At 40.5% G+C, this 19266-nt stretch overlaps 1 protein-coding gene across 5 annotated transcripts in view; it reads right to left on the bottom strand.

The window, feature by feature from the left end:
* The window catches only part of HOXB3 (homeobox B3), a 60806-nt gene that overhangs the window by 4491 nt on the left and 37049 nt on the right, over positions 1 to 19266 (bottom strand). For 4 of the 5 annotated variants that reach the window (XM_027824389.3, XM_043536664.1, XM_043536663.1 and 1 more), the window contains exons 3-4: positions 6809 to 6871; positions 892 to 1446 (exon numbers count right to left, since the gene is read on the bottom strand). In XM_027824389.3, coding sequence (XP_027680190.1) covers positions 892 to 1327 — 436 coding nt within the window. In that variant the 5' untranslated portion in view covers positions 1328 to 1446; positions 6809 to 6871. Of the gene's footprint in view, positions 1 to 891; positions 1447 to 6808; positions 6872 to 12862; positions 12885 to 19266 lie in introns of those variants that run through there. The other variant, XM_043536665.1, reaches the window with a different exon arrangement.

Here is a 19266-nt window from a genome sequence, read left to right as displayed (position 1 = left end):
CAGGGCCATTTATTTAGGAGTCGATTATTTTCAGTAGATAATTTTGAGACAATAAAATTTGGCAGGGGGCAGTGTTTTGAAAAGCAAATTAATATAAACAAGGATGCCAGCAATGTGTGTATTGCGTTTTCATGTGTGTATATTTTATACCTCACAGGCATATGTGTGTGTTTTGTATAAATGTGGGTGTGTATTTAATATAGGTGATAACACACACAGGCGTATAGTGGCACACATATATTTGTGCCTTCAGTGTACATGCATACATATAATTGCACTTATAGAATATATATGCATATATAACACAAATACTATATTAAAACACACACACACACACTTATATAACAAACAGACACGTGTATATCTGTTTATGTGTATGTATGGGCAACTATATATTATTATATTATATATAAAAGAGCAATTCCATGGTGTTCTTTTATCTATCTATCTATCTATCTATCTATCTATCTATCTGTTGATTAATAAATAGATGGATAAGAATATACTGTGGAATTTCTTTACTATTGATAAATATGCTGCAATGGATATCCATATGCATTTATTAGTAACTATGTGTATTCAATGCTTCAGACACCTTTAGCTATGTACAATTTATTTGGTGCATTTTACTACAATATTATGGCATTTAAAATAAATAAATACATAAATCAAGCGTACACAGCTAAATCTTCATAATGGGCCAAATCCAGTAGGCTTTATTCAGGCCAAACTCCCATTGAAATCACCAGGAGGTTTGCTTGAATAGAGGTTGAATGGCTTGGTATTTTCAATGCATGTATCTTTCCACTTTCAGACAAGAGCATTCAGGCTGGTGGCTTCATTACCTCGCTGTTTAGGGAAGTGGAGGGTTACAAAAGCAGAACATTATACCTGTGGTAGGGGAACTGTTTTTCTGTTTGGAGTTTTGTCTCGATTCTTTCATCCAGGGGAAAATCTGTTTGGTGAGAGTTGCGTTTGAACTGAGATTTGATTTGCTGGGGGCAGCTTTACTGCTCCCTGACTGGCTATCGCTGTTGCTACTGTTGCGGTTGGTGACGGAGTTTGGGGGTGGTGAGACAGGTGGGGCTTGATGATTCTCCCGGGGCAAACTCGGACGCATGCAGCTTCCATTCAGGTCTTTACTTTTTGCATGTGGGGCAGTGTTGCCAAGAGACTGGAGGGAGCAGGCAGACCTCTGGTAGTCATTCTCCACGTGAGAAGAAGGCTGGAAAGGCTGTTGAGGGCCATCATAACCAAACCCATTAGCACCCTGGTAGGAATAACCTCCAAACAGCGTCGAACTGTCGTAGTATGTTGTTTTCTGCATCTCTGGGACTCCCAAAAAATATTTTTACCGACTACCAGGGTCTTGAGACCCCTATGGAAGAACATTGGCACCCCAAGGTCACGTGACAATCCGTTTCCAGTTGTCTATTGGAAGTTGACCTGAAAGGTTAGAAGAAACACACAATGATAGTGGCCTGGCTATGAATCCATCTTAGGTCGTGAAAAGCACATGACATGAATAGGGTCCTACAGAACAGGGCTAACAGATGCTTTGAACAGATTTGTCCTGTGTTACTCCTCCCAAAGCTTATCAACTATTTTAAAGTTTATTTTTTAAAGTCAATGCATTTTTATGAACAGCATTGCACCGTGTATGTCTAAATATGTCTAAGCACTGGTGATTTCATATGCATACATAAGCATAAACACACACACATTAATATAATAAGAACAAGAACATAGAATGGATCACTGCTATCCACAAACATGAACCGAATATAACTTATGCCTTTTTACCCCACATCCTAATCCAGTCCATGGAATAAGCAGTTCCCAAGAATAAAAGAAAGAAGGTTATGATGTGCCCAGAAACGAAAGTTTGGAGGATCAGATACTACAAAACTTTGTTGCTTTATTGTAGGACTGCCTCACAGAGTCTTTGATTTTAAACCAAGAATGGCAAATAGTCTCTATATTTTATCCAGGTAAGGGTCTCTTGACTCATTTAGATTTATTTGCTGCTTCCACAGTAACACACGTTGTCTTTGCAATTCTGGAGAAAATATTTTCAACAGATATTGGGGCATCCATTTAAAAAAACAAAACGTTTTTCCTTTGGCCTATTTGTCTATTGTGTTTAGGACAAGTACCTTTTCACTCTTCACCCCCATTTCTTTAAAATCTTGAGTCTGGAACTGCCATTGAAAAGAATTGCTTCCAAACCCAGTTTCATTGTGTGTGTCTGTGTTTTTTTTAAAAACAATTTTGTCACCAGGCCATTTGGTTCTAGCTTTCTATCCCTTTGACTTTTCATCATTCCCCCCCCCCACTTCTGTTTAGGTTTGCTTTCCAATCCAAGCCCAAAAGTTCCAGAAAACCGGAAAAACCAGCCTTTACTACCTCCTTTTGCCCAAAGTATGAACTTTCTCTTCATGGGATGGGGGAAAAAAACCAAGAAGAATGGACACTGATCAGAAAATAATTTGGTATCTGGGGATCAACCAAGCAGCAAACTTATTTTAAAAACCCGGTGGATTTTCCCCATTACTATGCACATTATGCGAGGATGGATTTGATATTTATCGCCATTTTTAAAATTTAATTTTTATCACTTTTAAAAAATAAACTGCATGTAAATAAAGTCTAATGAGATGTTTTCAAATACTAAAGCTTTAACACAATGCACGGCTCTACAATAAATAACACTCCGATTTTTCCTGCCCCGACTTTTGTGTGTTTGTGGTTATGTCAAACTGCACTTCAGACAACACACTCTCTGCCAATATACACATGTAAGATTGATTTAGCTTTTATACATCAACTTCTCCACTCCCAAATCGGTGCGATAGCTTCCACAGAGCTATATTATTTATTTATTTTGTCGACAAAGAGTCTGGAATAATTTTGCGGAGAATTATTGGAGGGAGTACTCGGGTTTTATTTCCTCGTCATGATAAATATTAAAAAGTATACTCCTCTACCCGAGCTGAAGAGCTGTGAATTAATTAACAACCAGCAGTACATATATTATGAATAGGGTGGCTGAAATTGACGAGGAGTGCAAAAAGGTGGGAATCTCTCCCAGGCCTTCCTGTTTTACACGGCTTTCTTTCTTCTTCTTCTTCTTCTTCTTTTTTAATCTTCTTTTTCTTCTTCTTTTTTCTCTTTTAAATGCCCGAGGGCTTATCAAAAGCAGCTAAAAAGAACAGCGGTGATTTTCAAAAAATACATACAATAATCGTACCGCCTTCTCCACCCAAAAAACCGAAGCTATCTGGTTTGGAGCTTCAACAGAAGAGATTTGCTTTTGTAGCTCATCTCTCAACGCCTCGCAAATGCCGGTCATTTATCTTCCCGAAGACGGCCGGAATCCTAATTATTTACTCCAAGGAATTGTGTGTGTGTGTGTGTGTTTTTTTTTAAATCTCAGGCAGAATAATAAATATTAGATTATATCATGTTCCAATTAACTACCGCAGGATCAAGTCTAGTATGTTTCCCCATCTTCCAAGTTTCACTTTGCGAAGGATAACAACATTAAAGACACAACACAAGAACTTTTACGGCGAAAGATTTAGAGGTGATTGAAAAAAAAATGCCAGTGAAATATCGAGATGGAGAAGGAAAAGGGATCTAAGTCAAAAGGTTCATAGGAAGATTGGGTGAGAGGATGGGAACAGATCTAAGCCTATTTATTTCCCTTTAAAGCGATTCCCTCCATGTTGGAAATCCTAAATTCACTACCTGACTCTGTTTAGGAGGAAGAGCAGCTCATTCCTCCCCTCCCCCGCCTAAGGTATATTTCACAGACCGAGGAAAAGAAAGAATAAACCCGTTTTTAGTTTAAAATAAGAACGCTATCGACATGCCCCTTAACAATAGGCTGGCGCTGAGAGGCACCTCAAATTCCAGCGACTGCCTTGCGGTGAATATGCCTGGAAAATAGAGACACATTCCTAAAATTTCCCTTCCCCCCCCCCCGCATCATCACCCCCAAGCAGAACCCCCCAGCTGAAAAGCAGGGGGGAAAGAAAGGCCCCTGGATGAGGGCTGCAAAACAGTCGCTGCGTGGAAGGAAGCTTAAAGCTTGTGAACTCTTCTTGAACCGAGATTGGAGTCATATGGTCATAAATCATTGGGACATAGACTCCGCCATTCACAAAGTGATAGCCTATTTGAGTCCAGCTTACCTTAGTCTCTGACGAGCAAAGCACAGGCAGACATAATGTATGTTCACATCCAGCACCAAAGCAATCAATAAGCAAGGAATTGCACCCTCTTCCTTTAAAAAAATGTTAAAGGAATATATAGAGATAGATAGAAGTGTGTGAGTGTGCGTGGAAAAAAAAAAGAGAGAGAGAAATCCAGTAATAAAGCCAAAGGATGGGGGGCTAAGCCAGGGTAGCCTTCGGTTACGGCTGCTCAAATTCTCTCTCTCTCTCTCTCTCTCTCTCCCTCTGTTCGTTTGGGGAAGGAAAAAAAAAAAAAAAAAAGCAAGATGCTTACAGCTTCCAAGATGTGTAGAAAAGCTCAGGGCTTTGAATGGACAAACCCTGAGATTCTAGTTGCCCTATAGACTGGTACGCCCTGCTCACTGATAACAATGGCCACGGCAGAGGGGAAGAAGGGAAGGAGGGAAAAAAAGGAAAGAAAGAAAAGCTGAACGCGAAACCTTTAACTAGGCAAGGCTGGACTAGGATTAAAAATAATAACAGTAATAATAATGAGCCAGGGTGGAGGGGATGGGGGGTGGGGAAGGGGTGTGTGTGTGTGAAATAAAGCTAGGTGGTATTTAAAAAAAAATTAAAGATTTGCTTTGGAGCGCTGGGCAAAGCCAACAGCCTTCCAAACAGCGTCACTAGTGAAAAATTATGCTAATTGCAGACGTGGTGGACCGAGGCCTAGACAGAAAGATAGCAAAGCTTTCCTTTGATTCACGTGTTTAACAATTAGGTGTCAATTTATGTTAATAAACCCTTTCAACATAGGCATACTCCTCCCCCCCCTTTCCCACCCACAGTTAGAATCGTCTTTCTTTCAATAACTGGTGCATATATTTTGTCTCTCCCTCCAACTGGATTTGTCTCCTGTTAAGAGTCCCTAATATGGAACAATTATGAAATATACTTTTCGGGGGGGGGGGGGGAAGGGGGGGGGGTGATCAGCCAGGCAGGGACTGATTATTTGTTTTAAAGGGAATGGAGACCGGTGGGGGGAGGGAGGAGAGGGTGACAAAAGGACGAATCCGTTGTGTTGATGCAACTCAAAGCCTACAGCCGTGGGGAACTTTAATATTAAGTCTGCGTGTCAAAGTTCTCTGGCTGGTGGCTACACTATTCCCCACCTACTGTAGGTTGGTGGACGGAAGGAGGTGGAATTTGCACTTCTAAAGGGGGAGAGAGAGTAAAATCACATAGGAAAGGCAAAGTCCGGGAGGGGTTGAACCATAAAGATTTGTATTAATATGATGGTGAAGATGATGGTGCCAGACGCTGCTGCTATAACTGGGCAAGAGTTATGACTCCTGGCGCGCGCACACGGAAACTTTCCCCGATGCGTTTTGGTGAAGGTGCAGGGAAAGGAAGCGTTGCAAAGGGAGCGTGGGAGGAAGACAGGGCAAAGAATTTAGGTGTCTGCACTTTTTTTTTTCTTTCCCCTGCTGTTATTGTTCCAGATTGCAATGATCTTCCTCGCCTTTAATTCTTGCCCACACCGCCTTTGGGTTAAGTGCTGACTGGAGAATTTAACTGTAGGCAGAGAAGGAAAGGGGTTGACACGAAAGCTGTTTGGATCCCGCTTGGAAGGTGTGTCCACTTGTGCCGCTGGCATCACTCTTTCGCACCTTTTGATGAGTGTCCATTGAAAATGGGGCTAAATAAAGTTGTTTACTTTTGCAACAACTTACTTTCGGGATGCGTCTGGTGGAAAAGACTTTCAAGGTGCTGGCTGCAGGCTTACTAGGGGGGATAGTGTTTCCACCTATTGTTCTAACATCAGTTTTCAAACCTGTGTCGTGAGGGGGTTCCACCGTGTAACTGAAATATCGTCTCTGAGAATTTTTTTTTCCCTTCTAACTTTTTATGAACTACTGGGACGCACATCTTCAGCTGCAGGCGGGCGTCTATTTTGGAACACCAGGGCTACAGAGCGGCATGGAGGAGACACGAATAGGATTCACGGATTATTCTTTTTAAAAGACCCTGCAATAGTCAACAGACTGTCGCAAATGGGACCTCATGGACTTGTGCTCGAATACCTAGAACATCAGAGGTGCCGTGAACTCTGCAAAGAACTTTTTCTGAAGTACCAAGTTTGGGTTCCTTTTTTAAATAACTGGAGAATAAAAAATAATAAAATCAAAGCTGCATTTCTATACACTGAGTGTCTTGTAAGTAGATATTAGGCTCCATATCACCTTGTATTTCCGCTTCTACTTTTTGTTGCAGTTTTGTGTTGTTTTAAAAAGTGACTGTATCAGCTGCATTACAAGGTCAGCCAAATTTTGCAGTCCTGGTCATTTTAGACTTCCTTTCAAAGGGAATACAGAAAACATTTTCCATTTAAAATGTCCACCCAAAATTATAACCATAAACCATAAAGTTTAAAGACAATCCAGTAGCAAAACGAAAACTCTTCACAGAAAAGTTAAGGCAATAATCGTCATTATAAATGTGGTGAAAGGAAAACAAGTTGGCTCTAAGTAAAAACTAAACAAGTTTTTTTTTTTTTTTTAAAAAGAGTGGTTTCTGGTTCTAAGAAGTTCATTTTTTAATGGCCAGGCATCGTGTTTAATAACACTCACCAATTCTCCGTTGTCTGGTCCAGCACAAATGAGACAGCGCAGCGGTTTGAGAAAGAAAGAGAACTGTAAAACAGAAAAGTGATAAAACTTCCATCACAACGGTATGGGAAATCGGACTTATTACACAGAGAACTCTTCCAGTGGTAATGGTGGGAAAAAGTGTCTAATGGACAAAAATTAAATACAAAAAAATCCATTGTTCTGTGTGAGGCATTTTTTCAACAATGTAACTAAAGGAGACATTTCATCAAAGTTTTTAGCACTTTCCGAAAGTTGTTTTATATATGTGTGTCTGTGTGTGTGTGTATATATATACACACACACACACACACACAGACACAGACACAAGTATCATCAAGATGAAGGACTGGTATCAGGCAGACATTCAGATAAGTATTTTTTAAAAATAACTGGGTTCATATATGAAGCAGTTTCAAGACAATTCTTGCAACCTCATTATGGCCCTCTCAGATATTTTAGTATTAGCTCACTTGTAAATGTCTAGCATTTCTCATTTCTATGGTTCTCAAACATTTGGATGCCACTTGCTCATTGGAAACCGTCTCTGAAGGAGATTATTTACCAGTTGTGTCTGTTCAAGCTTTGCATTAGAATAGTTATCGGTAGAAATTAGCTGTAGTGAAATGCAAACGTATTTTTCCTGTTGGTGAATTTTGGTTTTAAATAAATACTAATAAAAAAAATCAGCTGTTCTGCAACCCATCATTTGCCTCCTTTTATTGTTTTTAGTTAAAGGCGGTTGGTAATTCCGGGTTAAGTGCATTTTAAAAATGAAATGTATCGAGTTAATTAGGTAAGGCGGTATGAAAGCCTTATGGAAACCTCCAGACGATTTTACTGGAAGACAACAGAAGCTTAAATATTTACAGCACATCTTTTCCTATGTAGCCAATTTGTTCACTGTCTTGAATGATCCCCATTAAAAAAAAAGCAGATATTTTATGTTATATGTAGGTAACATTTACACAAAAGTTATTCGATAAAAGGATTAACGACACCAGCTTAAACCTCTTTAAAACTAGTCGGAGATTTATCACTGAAACCTTGACACGATTTGATTCAGAAAGAAAGAGGGGGAAGGGGGGAGAAACTCATTTAAAATTATTTTCGTTTTGGGAAACATTCCCTCGCTTTAATAATCTTGTTTCCGTTCTGTCTGTTGACGTTATTAATCTCAAATCAAATGTTCCTCCCGCACCTCTATCCTTCTCGTGACAACATTCCTGGAACATAAATCACACATCACGCTGACCTCTCTGGTCTGCGGCCTATAGCCATAATTTATGATGATGATGATTATTATTACACACACACACACACACACACACGTTTTAATACACAACATTGGCTATCTTCCATTTACATCACAGCCTTACCACGTTAACTTGGGTTTTTAATTCCCTCTGTAGATTATCAATAAAGATAAAGAAAACCCCACCGCCCTTTATGTCGTATGAACCCCAGCGCACCCAATATGACTATAAAAGTTCCACCCACACTAGGGCCTGGAAGAAAGGGGGAGTGGAGATGGGGGATGAACAAAAGGAGGTGGAGAGAGGAGGAAAGTCGCATTTTTTGGCTTGACTAGAGAAGGCGGGGGAAAACAGAAACAAAATAAATAAAGGCTCCGAGAAAGATTTTTAGTGACGCCAGCAAAAGTGGTTTTTGCTACTTTTTGCGGGACCCGGATTAAAAATAAAATCACTACCCTCCACTCCTCCCCTCTTTACCTCACTGCCAACAATAGGCTCATGCATTATGTACCATTATTAAAAGATATTAGTGGTGAATTATGGGTATTCTCAAATTAGGCACTATAATCTTAATAGGAACATTTATCTTTCTCTCTAGATAGATAGATAGATAGATAGATAGATAGATAGATAGATTGCAAGACTGGTCACTATCCCCTTCCGTTTCCTTTTGTTTACTTTGTAACAGGATGTCAATATCCGAATTATGGAGGCCAACCCGTCTCCTCTCTTAAGAAGGTGAGGGGTAGGAATGCTGAGGTTGAGGAGGGATGGATTAGGGACACTCGAAAAGGGCTCTCTCTCTCTCTTTCTCTCTCTGTCTCTGTCTCATACACACACAAAAAGTCTAAACAGAAGCCAGCTCCGGATAAGAAATCAAAATGAAACGGAGTGTACGGTGTCTTTGAGAGATTAGCCCTCTTTCTCTCCATGACCTTTGCTTACAAGAGTAATAACTCACCGGGTTAATGATCAATCGGCGGAAGTGCTTTTGAATTACCTCCTAAATGCAAAACAACAACAAAACCAGGGCGCCCACTATTCCTGGCCGTTTCCCCCCCCCCCCCCCCACCCCCTGAAGCCCTCTCCTCTTCTATAAATCTCTGGTCGCCAAAAGTCTTTCACCCACACATGTTGCTATACTGTAATTTTTTTTCCCTTTCGGAGTGGGGGAAGGGTTTGGGTACCAGAGTGCTGTAAATAGATATTTAGGAAGCCAGTGACCAGCGAGACTAGAGAGGACAGAAGCCCTCTCCCACATACACTCCCCCCACCCTTTCTAAATGCCAAAATAATGACTTGAATTATGCGCTCACGTGACTGGTAGACGTCAACCTTTTACCCATTTTATACAGAATTGTTAAATGAACTTCTCCCCCCCCCCCCCGCACACAGCATGTCCCCCCCTTTCCAGTGAATTCTCTAAACTTAGTTGCCAGCAGTCGCTTTCTTTTTTCCCACCTCCCCAGTCATTCCCCTCAGATACTTTGTTTTGCTTTTGGTTTTTTTGTTGTTGTTCGGTCCTCTAAGCAGAGGAGGAAAACGGAGGTGCGAAGTCTTCACCAAAACCACAAGCTTGCAAAGTCTCAGCTCCGAGCCAAATGCCAGAAGAGGTGGAAGGAACTAGAGGGGAAGGAAAGAAAGAAAGAAAGAAAGAAAGAAAGAAAGAAAGAAAGAAAGAAAGAAAGAAAGAAAGAAAGAAAGAGGATGGCTGAAGGAAGATGATTGCTCCGCTCCGAGCGACAGCAGCCACAATCTCCGAAGACCTCAGCTTTGAATCTGCTGCTGATAACCTGCTCCTGCACTTTACTAGAGAGAGACGCTGTGGGCTGGGGTGGCTGCTGGAGCAGTTTAACCCCCCACGCTCCCTCTCTTAACCGAGTGGATTTACAGTTAAAGCCTTTCTCGACCCCTGGAAAGAGGACGCGTGTTCCACTGCGGTAGATTCTACACTGGCTGCCCCCCTGATCTGCTTATGGGCTAGCCAGATTTTAAGTCACTTTAAAAAAAATAAAAAATCTGGAGGGAAAATGAGGATATATATATTTTTTTCCTCTAGAAAGGATTCCTGGATAGCATCCAATATCTATTGACTGGGCAGTTTCTGTTATAAAATGAAGGCATTCCGTTACTTTATAGCTACATTCCTCTGAATAAAAAAAAGAAAGAAAGAAAAGAAAGGAAGCGTGATGCGGGGCGGGGGATGGGTGGGAAGGAGGGATGCACAAGGGGTCCATTTTACCTGCCTTCATTTGATGTCACATACAGATAGGTAACAATTTCTGAGGGAGGAATGTCAGAGAGAAGAGAGAGAGAGAAAGAGAGAGAGAGCGTTATGTTCAGGAATCATATTTCTGGGTCTCTACGTGTTTGTATAGTGTGTTGTCTAACTAGATACAATGAGAATATATTTTCCTTTTGCAATCTCTTGTTATAATTTTTTATTGTATACTACAAATACACATGTATAGCATTCTATAGATGTTGTATAATTAGATACAATGAGAACATATTTTTATTTTACATTCTCATTGTATAGTGTATTTATTATACACTACAAATACACTATACAAGCACACGTAGTAGACACATATCATGTAGATGTACACATGAATTTGCATATATATGTGTGTGTGTATACACATAGCATGACCAGTGATCCATATAGATAGATCAATCCATCACTGGCAGTGCTAAAATACTGTAATATTGTAAGGGTCTTTGGTCTCTCATATTCATCAACATATCAAAAGGCTATCATCCATAACAGTCTCTTAGTGCAGTAAATAGTTAATTTTTAATTAGAGGAGAAAGAATTCGGAACAACAATGTTTAACAGGGTTTCAGTGTCGTTATTGTGGGGGATATTTAGATGGAACTCGGCACCCGAGATCATAGTTCTGTTTTAAAATCTCCTCTAGCTCATGCATGCTTAGCAATGAAATGAATGTGTGATTTGGAATGCAACAATGTCCTTCCCAGTGATGTTTAACACAAATGTAGGGCTACTGGATCTCGCTATAATCACACCCACACACACACATGCTATCCAGACAAAACCATACTTTAAGGACGACTCTCTGAAAAAAAATATTTCTCTTCTGATGGACCATCTACCGAGAATAATCCGATCCGTGGTGTTTCTGTGCTTGAACGTTGCCCGGCTGCCTCATTAAGACTTGATCCTTACAAAAGCAAGAAAAATAAGGTCCCCAAAATGTATAATGAGTTTGTCGTGAGAGTGGTGGCGAGAATGAAATCCAAACCAAGAGATACAGGCGCACCAAAAATCTATTCCAACTCGAGAGAGAGAGAGTTGGAATTTCAAAAATCGTCCATTAATATCAATTTACTTCAATGAAAACTTTGGTTCTTCACGGAGTTGATGATTTATGATAAAATCAATTAAATTACTGTCATTTAGGGCCTTGTGGTTCCCCTCAGATTTTATTCGCCAACAGACCAAGCGCTTGGTAAAAAAAAACATTTCAAGTTTCGCTGGAGGCGAGTAAAGATAATTCTGGATCTGAGGAAATTTAATGCAAGGCAATTTTCAGCAAAAAATCCGGCGCTTGTGTAGCTCTCTGCCAATATACACTAGTTTGCCTCGGGAAATATTAGACATTGAGTCTAAACTTTTGCGGTTTTACAAGGTATGGGGGCATTTTTCTAGCTAACAAATTGTCCCAGGAACTGAGTTATTATCAGAGTACAAAAGGATACAAACAAACACCAGCCAAATTGAACAGGGAGCACATTAAAAAAAAAAGTGAATTTCAAATTTAATCCCATTTGTCTTCCTGTCTTCCGCATAAACTTCGTTGTGTTGCAACTCACTCTTAAAATACACATCGGGCCTTAACAAAGAGACCAATTCTTCCGACTCCTAGCCCCAGAATGAGTGACGAAACAGCACTAGTAAATATTGTGTCATATATTCCAACATGAGTCGTTTTCCTGCCCCTCCTTTTAAAATGGAGCTCATTGAAGAAATTACATTTAAAAAATAAATCTTTATTGTGGATTCTCCAAAACCCCGAGCAGATTTGGAGCTCCTTTCATGGTCTGAAAACATTTTAGCTGGTGGGATTCATAATAAAAGACTGTTCTTATCTAAAATGTTGAAGGCTCGCATACTTACCCATGCCACCAAAATTAATTGGTCAGCTATCGGGGAAAACAAGTAAACTGGCCAGATGTTTGTTAATCACATCTGGCAAATAAAAGCAGAATTTGAGGGGGGTGGGGAGGGAACCCACTATCAGCGTCGTGGAATTTTTAGAAGACATGGGCTTCCAGAAAAAGACTTGCAATTAGGAGCTCCTCCAAGTAAACAAAACTTCTGAGGGCCATAAATCACGCTCACATACATTCTTCAGTTTAACACTCCGCTTTTCCAAAGCGGCGTTTGTAGTTTTTTTCCAAACAGCGGAGAGGTGCTAACGCTTTAACAAATGTGTCCCAGGGAAACCTAGCTGGGAAACACGGACTTTAAAGAAAGCTTCTGTATCCCGTCTAGGTATGAATCACGCAACTTTTCCCTTTTTCTTTTTTTTTTTTTTTTTTTTTCTTGCTCATCTTCAACTTCCCTGGCTATGTTTCGGAAAGATCAGTCTTAATTTGAGACTAGGGAAAGTCAGCTATAGTTCACGTTGACCAATGGAGAAGCCTCTGGCCTGTCAAAGCTTTGGGAGCGATTAATTATATCTCAGAGCGCTGGAATTCTTAGAGTACGGAAAGGCAAAGTTGCATCAATTCCCCCCCCCTCCTTACCGCTTACCTGTGTTAGCTCGCCACCAAGGACTTCAGGAAGAAGGAGAGAAGGGGGGAAATCGGCTGCTGCAAGTGTCTGAACTGAAGCAAGCAAATTAAAGAGAAGAAAAGAAACTACTTTATTGTACCCCAGTGGATCTTGCTGACAGCTTTGTCGGACGGATTTCTCTCCCTTCCTCCCCCCTATCCTCCCCCCCCCAAAGATGCTTTGATTTTTGGACTCACTCGTTTCGAACGGAACTGCCTTGACTGAAGAAAAACCTTCCAAAACCGCGTTAAGTGTTGCAAGGATGGAGACCCCTTTCCAGAATGCCCAGAGATAGTGGGAGGGGTGGGGGAGTGCGGGTCTTGTACTTATTTTCCCCGTTGTGGAGGGGGGGGGGAGGAATCCCTGGCACCTCTCTGAAAAGCTATTTCTCTTTATAAAGACTTAAAATGTTGCAAGACGGGCATAATACTGAGTGACAAGAGGTGCCGGAGAGAGGAGAACCAACTGGATTCTGGTTTTAGAGGCCAGTAGGAATTGGCCAGTCTTCAATGTCAAGATTCAAAATTGATTCCATATGTCTCGACCAAAAAAAAAAAAAAAAAAAAAGTTAAGCGATACATTCGGCATTTTTGGGGGGTCATTGCGATCCTTTTCGATATTTGTGAATTGCAACTTAGCCTATCAGACTTTTGAGTTTAATCACTGAGGTTGGGAAGTAATAGAAGTCAATGGACATGATCCTGTATGGTATTTTTAACCTCTCCTAAAATTGAAGAGTGAACAAAAATCTATCTGAAGGATGAGAGGGGTAAGGTTTGCCATCGTCTGGCTTTGGCACACCAAAACGGGGGGGTGGGGGGGAAGGAGGGGCGGGAGAGAGGGGGAAAGTCTCCTTACCGATTGTTTTGTGTTGTTTTTAATCAGGGAGATTCTGAGCCTTCCATCACTGATGTCCTATTGGCCTAATGGAGTCACTCCCCTGGACTGAATTGGAAAACATCCATTGACTTCAATGGGCTTTGGATCCGGCTCTTGGGGATCACTGAGTGTTGATGTGTTACGGCTATTGAGAATGGAAAGGCCTGGGCTGATTTTCAGGAAAGGACAAAAGTTGCCTATTAAAATGTCATGACACAGCTGGCCATTTGACTTGCCAGAGTCTCCCTTCAGAAACCCCTGTTGAGCTCATTGGTGCCAGCGTGGAGAGACTGTTACCCTATTTTTTGTCGCCCTCTCTTCCGATCTCGAGATCCTTCTGCCAAGAAGGGCCGAGGTATCGGATTTAACCCAAAATATTCAATGCTATTGAACGAAAATTCTTTAGTTAACCCCTCTCTGTCTTTAAACAAAAAGGAATCAAACCCTTCTGATTTATGGCTCTGATTTTCTGAAATAGCACCTGATTTGGTTTATCGCAGTCAAGTGTTGAAATGTGGTTATTAGCCCCCCACTCCACCCCCAGCAAAAAAAAAAACCACCCGGAACTTCAAAGGACACCATCATTATATCCAACCTTTTGCCTCTTTAACAGAAAACCAGGGTCTCCTTTCCCTTTGTCTTTGCTCCAAATAAATCTCGTCCCAATCTCTTTTTAAACAGAAATGTATCAGCCAAGTTGCAGGGGAGTGCGCTATGGGTCATCGGCAGTTTTTAAGGCCTGTATAGCCTATACTTATTTCGGACATTAATTGCTTTATTCCTCTCTGCATGCATGTTTATCTGTTTGTTGTTTCTTTTTCTTCTTTTAGACAATACGATTTGTTAAAATAATTCACTCCCTTTGACAGGGCCACAGTTATTGGTGTAGGGGCCAGTTATTTTAACGAACAATGGTCATCTTGCATTTACAATGTAATATCAACCTCTTTTTAAATCCTTTTGTTTAGAAGTGATCAGCCGGAATAAATGGATGGCCCGTGAATGATTCCTGAATCTTATGTATTTTAAAACAGAAATTGGACAGTGTATAAGGAATAAGAGTTATAATACTGTATACTGGAAATGCATTGTTCATATACTTGAGACCTCATCTGTTGAGTCTACAAGCTTATGTACTGACTGCAGGTATTACCCTGTTCTGTATTAGCTACCGGCCTCCTTACATAGCAGTTCCGAAGAGTCCTATCCTTCCATAATTCTTTGATCTTACGTAACACTCTCTTACAGCCTGCAATAAATTATGAACTAAGGACTTATATTTTCCACCTTAATAGCTGCCTCTCTGGGAAAGGAATGGTGTGTGTATATGTACGGGAGGGTGGGTGTGATGGGGGGAGAAAAGTTGCCTTTGGAAATGGCATATGATAACGTAAATATTGATTCTTCATACTGGTGGATCAAACTTTTCTGAAACGGTGGTAGACAAGAAGAACAGCTTATTGCAAAGAAATGAGCGAAACAATAATAACCTGAACTATTTTAATGACAAGATCAATAGCTCATCAAGTATTTTAAATATTATTCATATCGTTTATAACTATAACACAAGGAAGAATATTCCACCCGCTGCTTCCTGATGCATTCAGTTTAACCGAGTTAATAAAGAAATATAGACAACATTTTTTTAACGATCTACACATAGTTTTAGTCCGTAGGAGAGAGCTAATCACCGAAGTTATATTACCTGATCGATAAATAAACCAATAATGAACACAATGGGAAAATATGTGTGATTTAATGAGGTAGGTATGGCAGGGAGTTACAAAGATCATGGCTGGGTAAGAGGAGTTTTTGCTGCTGTTGTTTGACCAACCAAAGGAACAATGAGAGCTCTTTTGGTTGCCCAAATCTGGACAAAACGAAACCCTTTTCATTGTATTACGTCATCCGATGCTAAATAATCGGTAGCCATCGGAGGGACAGAGAGAGCGAGAAAAACACAGAGACTAGTTATTGAGAAGGCTCCAGGCAGAAATAAACCGTTCTTGGTAAATACCAGCTTGATACAACGGTGGCAAATTTCTAGAAAGAAAGAAAGAAAGAAAGAAAGAAAGAAAGAAAGAAAGAAAGAAAGAAAGAAAGAAAGAAAGAAAGAGCACTGTGAAACTTTCGCCTTGTTTATTTAAAGGGCTCATTGATAAAAATCTAAGTATAGAAGCGAAGAAGATCTGAGGCAACATTACCAATAAGATAGATCCTACAGCCAGGCTTATCTCAAGCCAAAATCTTTGCATCAGATAAATCACAATTCTGCCCCACCCTGCTAGAAACCAGCTGGAAAGGCAAGGCAGAAATGTAAGTGTTATCTGAAATAGGCATCTTCCCCCCTCCCCCACCTTAAATCAAAAGGCTAGGGATAGAGATAGCGATATCAGTAATGGATTCGGAGAGTATATGGTGCCAGGTGAATGGGGAAATGGGATTCATTATAGCCAAGGGTGTCAAAAGCATAAATGTTTGCCGCCTTGTCCGATTCAACATCCTGCGGGACCCGAAGCTCTTCCTGACATCTGACTTATTTAAGGGAGACTTTTGCACAATGGCGTCTGGAACCAGAACCGAATAACCCCCCTGCTATTGATTTATACCCCCCTTTAATGCGACTAATGCATGGGGGCTGGACGATAGAGTTATGTGTGGTGCACTGTCTGAAGCTTTAATGACAGCAAAGGAGCCGTAATAATAACGATAATGAGAGCGAAATTAATATTTTCGCTCCTTCCAACTTCGTAACTACAGGAGCCTTCCTCAGTGGGCTAATTTTTCATGCTCAGAATCTCAGACCTAAAAAACAAGTGGTCAAAATCAATTGGAAGCCAACGATTTAAATTAATATATGCCTGACAAAGAATGATGTTGCATTCCTGGCTTGTTCACCGTCCCCGGATCTCCCTTAATATTTAATGAAAGTCGCTGAGTTCCTCTAATTTTACTACATAAAGGTTTACCGTAGCAGACAGAGTTAAATATCACCCCTCATGACGGTGTTAAACTTGGCTCACGGGGGCTAAAGGAAGCGCGGAAAATGTGGTTGGAGTCTCTTTTGAGAATCCGGTGTGAACATTTAATCTGCAACCCTGTTGTCTGTTTTACTGACTCCTTGCATGTTACATATTTAAAAATGCTATTTCCCGCTTCCTCCTTCCCTTTCAACAATCACGGTTTTAACCTGTTTGGTCAAGTTTTAAAATGGAAATTCTAAGTGGTTGACTTCTGACCTTCCATTTTCTATCAAGGATGCGAATTCTCATTCATATACACTCTTGCTTTTTAAACAGGTAACATTATGTCTTTTACCCATCAACTCTGCTCTTTAGGAGAATAATCTGCTCCCCAAAGTCTTAACTTTACTGGGCTGCCTCAATTGGTTGAAAGGGATTTACTTATTATAGTTCATATATATACTATATATCAAGTGCCAGTGAAAAGCTAACATCTGTTGGCAAGCTATGCCTATCTTAGTTTCTTGAGGACTTGGGCAAGCTTCTGCTCTCCTGTACGCTAGTTTTATATCAGTGTAATTCCATTGCCCTCAATAGGTTTACTTCGAATTTACACCAGTCTAAATCACAGAAAGCAGGCTCTCCGTTCCTAACAAAATGTCCTTTGTTATCTAAACTCCTGAAACTTTTATCCTAAGGACATTATTTACCTACCTACTTATCATAGCAAGATCTTGCAGCAATGAAGCGGTGCAAACTATTTCCTCTTTGCATAAAAAGAATAACGAATTATTTGGGGACGGATTCGCTGCCTTTTTGTTAACAGTCTTTGGTAATTATAAATGGGTAAAATGCTCAGGTTTCGGAACGAAACCCATAACATCGCTCCATTAGCTTAGAACCCGTGTCGTTAGTTTGGAAGGCAAGGAAGCTCACCTATTGTTTTGTCCTCCACTGACAAAGTAACTTCATTCTCTGCTTGTGATCAAACGCTATCCCTATTTAAGAGGCAGCCGCACATTTTGACTCCCTGCAGCAATTTGATTTTCATTTTCAAATTTAGTTATTTATTTGATTTTTCCCCCCTGATCAGCTGGCATACAATGGGACACATTCAGGCTTAAAAAAACAAACAAACAAACAAACAAAAAATCCCAAACCAAACCAAAATAAATAAAAAAAGCCTCAAACAAGCATAAACACGCCTCAACAACCTGTGTTTATGGTGCAATAAAGTCCTTATTAGAGAGGGAGAGGGGACAAGATGGTGAAAAAATGAGGAATAGCTAGTAAAGTGATGCTGCAATACAAGACTCCTAGCAGTAATTTTTATATTAAGGTCCTGGTCTTTTACTAGGTTTATATGCCAATGAGGCGTTCCCGGTTTACCAAATTTATACAAATCTCTCCTTAATTGGTAATCACAGATGCTGTAATTTAAGACCCCCAGCTATAGAGCTTTCATATTAGCTGCTGATCTATTACTGTAAATCGTCTGAAATAATCAACTCCAGGGAGTGGAGCAGAGAGAAATTCTCGCTCTAAAATATCATCGCTTGCACATCATTTTCACTTGAGAAATGATTTATCTTGGACACCGCCATAAACAACACAACTCTCTCACAAACACACACGCACACACACAATGGCAGCCGCACTGCTGCTGACATGCTTATTGTAATAAATCAAGAAAGGGGGTTTCAAAAAGAGAGAGAGGGAGAAAGGTTGTGAGGAGAGAGAGAGAGAGAGAGAGAGAGAGGGAGAGAAAGGAATATTCCTAAAAATATCAATGAAATGCCTCGATGGGTATTAACACACATACCACCATGTGAAGAGAAATGGGAGGAAATGAAGACGGCTATTTGTCACATTTTACGACAATAACATTAATAACAAACAATAAATTTACATGGACATATAGACACGCTAGGAATTGGGAAGACCCTGCTACTCACAACAATCCAACCCTCGGCGTGGCTTCTTTCTTCCTGAGAATTGTTTTATTGAAGACTCTTTTCTCTCTCTCTCCCTCTCTCTCTCTCTCCCTTTCTCTCTCTCTCCCTCTCTCTCTCCCTTTCTCTCTCTCTCTCTTTTTCCCCCCCTCTGCTATAGGCTTGTTTTTTAAAGGACAGTTGAATTTCACGTCAGACACAAGGAGACCATGTCTGCGATGTTCCTGACGAATACATATCTATTCTGCAACCTCTGCATTAATTATTTAATGAATCACGTGATCTGGAAGGGGGAAGGGGGTCTCTCAGTTTCATACTCAAAGGACCACTGTGACCTTCCATTGGAACAGTGTTTATCCCCCCAAAAAAATAAGTTTAGAATTGAAAGTAACATTCTAGATCTACAGAGATATTCTGGCTACCTAGTTATTTCTATAAACACATATGCATACTTGCACAGGCGTGTGAACGTGGGATGAGTGTATGCACAGCACAATATACAGTAATATACATACGTCTGGTAAAGGACGCAACGTTAGGGTGTCCACCCCCACTCCCCTCGAAGTTTAGAATATTTAAACACTTTCCC

Source organism: Chelonia mydas, chromosome 27, assembly GCF_015237465.2.
Source record: "Chelonia mydas isolate rCheMyd1 chromosome 27, rCheMyd1.pri.v2, whole genome shotgun sequence".
Classification (NCBI taxonomy): Eukaryota; Metazoa; Chordata; order Testudines; family Cheloniidae; genus Chelonia; species Chelonia mydas.
This window is presented reverse-complemented; position numbering and strand designations above follow the sequence as displayed.